At 33.7% G+C, this 7,203-nt stretch overlaps 1 protein-coding gene and 2 non-coding genes across 3 annotated transcripts; 2 read left to right on the top strand and 1 right to left on the bottom strand.

Annotated features, from left to right (window-relative positions):
- The first annotated feature begins 454 nt into the window (after positions 1–454).
- On the top strand, positions 455–527 carry TRNAF-GAA (transfer RNA phenylalanine (anticodon GAA)). Its single transcript has one exon. It is a non-coding gene; the product is annotated as a tRNA-Phe (tRNA).
- Positions 528–616: 89 nt separating this feature from the next.
- TRNAE-UUC (transfer RNA glutamic acid (anticodon UUC)) lies at positions 617–688 on the top strand. Its single transcript has one exon. It is a non-coding gene; the product is annotated as a tRNA-Glu (tRNA).
- Positions 689–2,204: 1,516 nt separating this feature from the next.
- On the bottom strand, positions 2,205–6,855 carry LOC127117829 (GTP-binding protein At3g49725, chloroplastic). Its single transcript, XM_051047944.1, has 13 exons — positions 6,467–6,855; positions 6,324–6,388; positions 6,167–6,229; positions 5,437–5,526; positions 5,190–5,302; positions 4,696–4,764; positions 4,000–4,144; positions 3,852–3,907; positions 3,707–3,757; positions 3,551–3,605; positions 3,381–3,437; positions 2,880–2,999; positions 2,205–2,796 (listed from the first exon to the last, which is right to left on the bottom strand). The coding sequence occupies exons 1-13, from the start codon at positions 6,789–6,791 to the stop codon at positions 2,293–2,295; spliced, it is 1,713 nt and encodes a 570-aa protein (XP_050903901.1). The 5' UTR covers positions 6,792–6,855; the 3' UTR covers positions 2,205–2,292.
- Positions 6,856–7,203: the final 348 nt, after the last annotated feature.

Genomic DNA, 7,203 nt, shown 5'->3' with positions numbered 1-7,203 from the left:
GTCAACACATTTGCCCAGACTTTCAAGCCCAATCATATCTCACCTTAATCAATAACAACGATATTGATTAAGATTGTGATATTGATTAAAATTGTGTTTCATGTTGATGTCTTGTAAATAAAAGTTTGAACAAAGTTATAAATAAGAAGAAAATATTATTCTAGTGAAAAATAAAAATATATTTATCTAATACTATTTTATCTCAATATGTTTTAAATAAAAATTGAAGTAAATTATAATACGATATTTATAAGTAGTAGAAAATAGTTAAAATATAAATATTATATTAATAAAATGAAAAAAAGTAGTGTTTAGAATTGAAGTAAAATAAATAGGGTTTATTGTTGAAAGAAAAAAACAGAGACAGTTCCAGTTGTGGTATATTTGATGGAAAGGCAAGAGCAGTGGTGTAAATATAGAGAGTACTAAAGTGTGACGGCACAACCATCCATCAGCGGGGATAGCTCAGTTGGGAGAGCGTCAGACTGAAGATCTGAAGGTCGCGTGTTCGATCCACGCTCACCGCATTTTCTCATCACTTTTTCCGTCTTTTTTCTGCCATCGCACGGTATAGCTTTTGTTTCCATTCCTACTTACTAAAACTCAATTCAACAATTCCATTGTCGTCCAGCGGTTAGGATATCTGGCTTTCACCCAGGAGACCCGGGTTCGATTCCCGGCAATGGAACTATTTTTTCTATCCTCTTCTTCAATTCTCTAAACCTTTATCAATCAATATACATTATTTCTTATTCACACATTTATATAACTAGCTAAATAAATCTCTAAACAATTATTCTTAAATTGTAGCTATAAATTATAATATACACACTTTTTAATCATTATAAATTTATTCTACACAAATTTTATTCCTTTCTATATTAATAATATATATATAACATTCTAAAATCTAATAGCATAAACATAATTTAATATTTTTTATTTTAAAACTAAAATTACTTGTACAATAATTTTATGAAAATTTTAAAATATAATTTTTTTAATGCATACTACAATATATAAACTTTGATCATTTTACAAGGATAAATAATTTTTTATCATGTCTACCCTTCAAATCAAATTACACGTCGGACAAAATAAAAAAACAAACTATTACGACTTATTCTTGTGCTAATAGCATCTAGATGGAGAAGATTTTGCACCCACAAACTCAAGAAAAATTGCACATTAAGAATAGTGTCAACAAAACATAAATACCACAACTTGTAAAATATTATAAATATCTAAGCAATCCTTCAAACTATTTTACGAATTTTATTTCTTTGAATTATTTATTTGTTTGTTTAATTATTTATTTATGTTTTTCTTAATTCATTCAATTTTGTGTAGGTTAGTTTTTCTATTGATAATCGGTTTCAAACCCAGATAATAAGAAAGGGTTGTGTTAGGCAATCGACAATCAATGTAAAAATTTATTGAATCTCTATAACATTGATCAAATATGAAATAACGTGAATGTTAGATATTTGTCGAACAGTTAAAAACGCTTACTTGCTTGATCTGGGATGGATTGTGATGAACTGTTTGATCAAATCTAACGGTGTTTGATGAGCCAACGGCTCGAATCAGATGTGAGACCTTCCAATACGTCTCCATGTGTTTGTCGCTCTTCTTTTGAGTTGAGCCTTGGAGTTTGGTCGATATTATTAAACCTTTGGCCGACCTAGAACAAATGTGAAATGTATAACAAGCATAGACTAAGATCTGATTATTTCTATACTCTGACATGATATGGCGTGGCGATGGTCATTTTTATTTTTTTTTAGATAGGGAACCCACCATTTGTTCTCTTGTTTATTTAGATTGGAGTTATGAATAGACTGAATTAGGTTTTAGGCCTACTATTATGGGTGAAGGTTAATTATGTGTCTACTCTCCTATATGACTAGTCATTTTAGAACTTTTATTTTTTAAAGTAAAAATTCATTAAGTACTTTTAAAACTTAAATTGATAAATACTACAAAAATTTTAAAAATTTATATTATAATATTTTTGAAATCGTAAACAACCTTATAAAAAAATCTAAAAAGTTACAATCGATTTTTAAAGTCTTCAAAAAAATTTCATCAAGATAATTTCTTAAAATTTCAATCCAATACACCCCTTAATTTTAAACTAATTCCTAATCTCTTAATGAATTGCAAATACAAATTAAGACTAAGCTAATGCTAACATACAAATATTGTAACGTAAATGTCTCCACTAATTCTTTTATTGTTAACATGATAAAGATGTAGCAGAAAAGTAACGACCAAAGAACACAAAACAAGCTAATTTTCTACTACAATGCTAGAATCTTGTGTATACGAGGGCCTCCATTTTCTATCAAATACATTTCTTTCAACCACTTGTGCACCCTTCAATTTCTTATCCTGTTCACTTAGTTTCTTATCTATTAGTTCCATCAACTCTTGCAAACCAACTCCTGTGATGGCAGATGTTTTCACATGTGGCCCAGACGGTAGCACGGCGTCAACATTTTCCACACCGTTGTCTTTATTAGAGGACTCGTTCTGTTCGTCAGCCACAGAGGAAGGAGAACAAATATCACCTTCGTTAACCGTTGTATCGTCCTCATACAACCAATCATCAGAATAGTCATCTTTTTCTTCAATGACATCGGAGTCACACAGTGACTTCTCATTGACTACTTCAGTTTGCATTAATGTCTCAGTATTCACATCCTCTTCTCCATCAGGGTTGCTAGTTTCATCAGCCTCTTCATCTTCATCGAGATATTCATCATCATCCATGCACTCTTCCTCAGCATCAATCTGAACATATTTAGAGAATGAGTGGGATACACAGTAGATCGTTTTTCTTGCATTTTGGTAGAAAGGAAGATAAATTGTTTTACCTTATTCCAAACTTCAATCATATTTTGAAGCTTCTCTTGTGACACCCCTATTTGTTGAAGAACTTGTAACACTGTTGTTCGATGCTCGTCAAGATTGGGAGCAGTAGAATCCACCACGTGCTTCAAAAAAAGATAGATTTGTCAGTTTCGTTGTCTTATGCCCGTATAAATGACGAAATTTCAAGTGGATAATTTTTTTATTTATTTTTGGACGAGTAATTACAAAATGCCAAAAATGAGTCTTTTCAGTGTTGTTGACGATAGAAAGCAAAAATCCCGCCATTTAAAAACTACTATATCGGCCAAAAATGCCAAGGGGAAGCCATCCTTCACAAATTGTCCATGGCGGTTGTCAAAAAAAACCACCACCGCAATCCCCCATGTTGCTGCCATGACTGATATTTGACAACAGAGTCTTATGGACATAAATGACCAAATTCCAAGTTGATTTTATGACTTTTTAAAACTGGTAAGAATCGGAATCGAGATGAAAAATCATACCACAAGTAGGTCTGCTTCCACCACTTCTTCTAAAGTTGCATGAAATGCTTCCACTAACTTCAAAAATTGAAAGAGAAAAAAGGATATGTGTCATTGTTGACAAGTAATATTGACAGGATCAATAAACAAACAATGCTGACATTGCAATTTGCTCATGCATTTGTCATTACCTGAATAGGCAAATCAGATATAAATCCTACAGTGTCGCTAAAAAGCACTTTCCTCCTATAAATAAAATTAGAACAGTGACGTAACGCATGTATAACCAATGTTACCAACCAGTGTATGAAAAAAAATAGAATATTTGGATTTACTGGTCACATTACCCTGAAGGAAGAGCTGCACTTCTTAACCTAGGATCCACGGTAGCAAATAGTCTGCAATACATGTAACACCACAAAAAGTTGAAATTTATAAAGTCAAATTATAACTTTTGAGGATGCAAACAAATACAAGTAAAGGTGGTTTTACCGACAATCGCTATACAGATCACTGTCCGTTAGATTACTAACTAATGTAGATTTTCCCTAATAAAAGCAAAGAAAGGCATATATCAGTGATGCTGTTTAATTACAATATATAGCAAACATATATGTACTTATAAAGGTAGACGACTTACAGCATTTGTATACCCAACGACAGCAATGGTGGCTAAGCGATGACCAGACGAACCCCCATGCCTCTTCCGACCAGCACGTTGCACAGCACGGGTACGACGAACCTCATCAATTTGCGTTAGTAAATAATTCCTCCTTTCTAAGACTCTAAGAGAGTTTCAGAATTCAGTGACCAAATTATGTAATAAGAGGTGATCACAAAAAAATGTTGTAATATTATGCAATTAGTAATAGTAATTGCATATTAACAAGTGGTTCATACATCATGGACAGGAGAAATATCCGGCGAAACTACATATAAGTGCAAAGAACAGGTTAATCTCAAATAAACCTGCATGCATGGAAGTTTGAAACACCATAAAACTCCTAACAATGCTGTTCATTAAATCTAACGAGAATCAATTAGGACCAGAGTTTGGTGTGATCAAATCTTAATTTAGAGCGAATATAGGTTTCATAGCCTATAACATACACTTTCTCTTAACATCTGTGCCATCCAATCCAAATACTATTGTGGCCACAAACACAATTACAGTGAATGTTTGCAATGACTTGATGCAATGAGAATGTCAAAAACAGCTTTAAAAATAATATGAATTTATGAGGAAACCATAAGCTATGCCAAGAAAAAGCAGGAATAGATTACTTGAGGATAAATGTATGTATCTTGCAAATTTAGTATTACAGTTATATATTACCTTCGCCGCTGAAGCTGGAGTTCAGTTTCTCCAGCACCGCTCATAAAACCTTGGCCCCCACCTCCTCTCCTGATATTGACAAGTATCAAGGTAAGATGTTATTCTTCTAATCAACAATTTACTAATTATTGATACTATAGATTAGGCAAGACATGCATAGATTCACAGAATTACACATTCTTCCAGAAATATATGCATAAGAGAAAGGGAACGTGAAGAAAAGGGATATAAATTATAATCTGTTTTCAAATCACAGTTGTACTTCATAACAAACAACAATGTAAACAGAAAACTAAACCGTTATGACAAGTAATACTTGGCAACCAAACAATTTTCCCAAGCAAAAAAGTAATAGATTCCCATAAGAGTTCAAATTTCCTATATTCCAATTTAACCCGCTCACCAATAAAAGTTTTCAATATAATGTTATTTCCACTTCAAAAATGGCATCAAAATCATAAAAACAGGGGAATGAAGTAATAATAAAAGACAACCCTCGAGCACTAACAACTTCAGCTTCTCCAGAAGCACCAAATGTGTAGCGACCACCAGGGCCAAGAACACGAACGAGTCTCGACTTCTTGTACGACAGAGCTGCAAGTTCAGCCTACAAAGATGACAGAGTATAACTCTAAGTTAAAAAGCAACAAGAGCTTCAACTCAATTAAATCCAATTTGGTTCAAGAGACAATACCCTCAGGCATAAACCATTGAACAGCCCAATGAAACCACATTACTAACCTGGAGCCTAGCTTCCTTAGTGTATGCATGAGCATTGAAAATCTCAATTATAAGACCAACACGGTCCACCACAGGTTTACTCCAAGCCCTCTAGCAGTAACAGAAACAACCCCAAGTGTGTCTTGTTAGTAATAATTTTATGGACCAAACAACATACTAACAGAAAACACAATGGAGGACCAAACTAGCAAACAAACAGAAGACACGTTTGAACACCAAATTGACCATCAAAATGCATTTGGGTATGTTTTTATAGTTTTGATAGGTTCAATGACTAATGTTTTTTCTTTTGAAACTTGGTATCCAGCCGTGAGACCGACTAATCCAACGAGGACAATCCCACCGTCCACTAGCGAGAGGCCCATTTTTTTTAAAACCAAATTGCATTAAAAGAAATAAAGAGCAGAAGGTGTGCTAACAGTTACAATATATTACAGACTGCAAGTTGACTCAAGCACCACCATAGCTACAGCACCTAAATAAATTACAGAAACTCAAACTAATATAATAACATTGATAACCATATTTACTAGCTCTAAACATCAAATGAGTTGCCACAACAGACCCAACGCAAAGATTAGTATCGAACAGGATTCGAATCTGAGACCTTGAAAAGAGCACACTCTCAGGACCCAAGTCTTCACCAACATGCCAACCCTTGGAGGTTATTCAATGACTAATACGACGGCGCCTCACACATTCAATTACAAATTACACAAACAAAATTTACCTCCATATTTCGAAGCTGAATACCAGACAGTGTGGCATTAACAAAAACAGCATCCACTTCACCCTGTTACACACAAATCAAAATCAAATTCAAAATGCAAATCAATACCCTAAATAACCAATCACGTGAAAAAAAAAACAAAAGCACAATTTTTCACCTTCGTTTCAGCAGCATTTAGATGGCATTTGATAGTATCAACCGTTCCAGGTCCAAAATAAGTATCTAAAAACCATAAAACAAAATCAAAAACCAGAAAATAGCGTTTCAAAAAAGAGAGAAACTCCAAGTTAGAAACCGAACCTGCACGAGGCTTATGACCTTTAAGCGAAGGATTCTGAACAAGTACATGAGGGGGTAAAGGCTTATCGAAGAAATCGGTATGGAAATAACCATCGCGTTGGTCTTCAAGTGAATTGGCGAGACACAGTGCTTCGTTGAGCTTCGCTTGTAAGAGCTTTTCGGAACGGAGACGAGGCTGAACCACTAGAAGCTTCGGCGGGGTGTCGCGTGGATCGGAGGAGGCGGTGGAGTAGAGAGAGGGAGGAGGTTGAATCCGCCATTTGGACGGAGGTGAAGTTAGGATCTTTCTAGAAGATTCGAGTGATGAAGATAAATTTCTCAACATTGTTCTTCTTTTTTATGTTTCTGCATTTCTTTTTGTTCTTCTACACAATCTACGGTTCGGTAGGATGAAACTACGGATATACCCTTGAATAAATACCTTTATTTGCTGGTTATAATAGAAGTTAAATTATTTTCATATAAATTGTAAATTGTTTTATAAACTATCTTAAAGAGTTTATAAAAATAAATAAAAATTAACTTATATATATATATATATATATATATATATATATATATATATATATATATATATATAAAAATTAAATTGGTAGATGTTCCAAACTGAATATCGAATGGAACGGAGTTCTTATATGGTGGAGAGACCTCTCAGTACGATAGAGTGGGGTGAAACTTAAATGTTACTACTCTAACGATCAAGTCAACGAATGAGTAAAAAATTAGTTTGAGGGTGT

This window comes from Lathyrus oleraceus, chromosome 2 (genome assembly GCF_024323335.1).
Source record: "Lathyrus oleraceus cultivar Zhongwan6 chromosome 2, CAAS_Psat_ZW6_1.0, whole genome shotgun sequence".
Taxonomy (NCBI): Eukaryota; Viridiplantae; Streptophyta; class Magnoliopsida; order Fabales; family Fabaceae; genus Lathyrus; species Lathyrus oleraceus.
The sequence above is the reverse complement of the archived record's forward strand: the minus strand, read 5'-3'. Positions and strand labels throughout refer to the sequence as shown.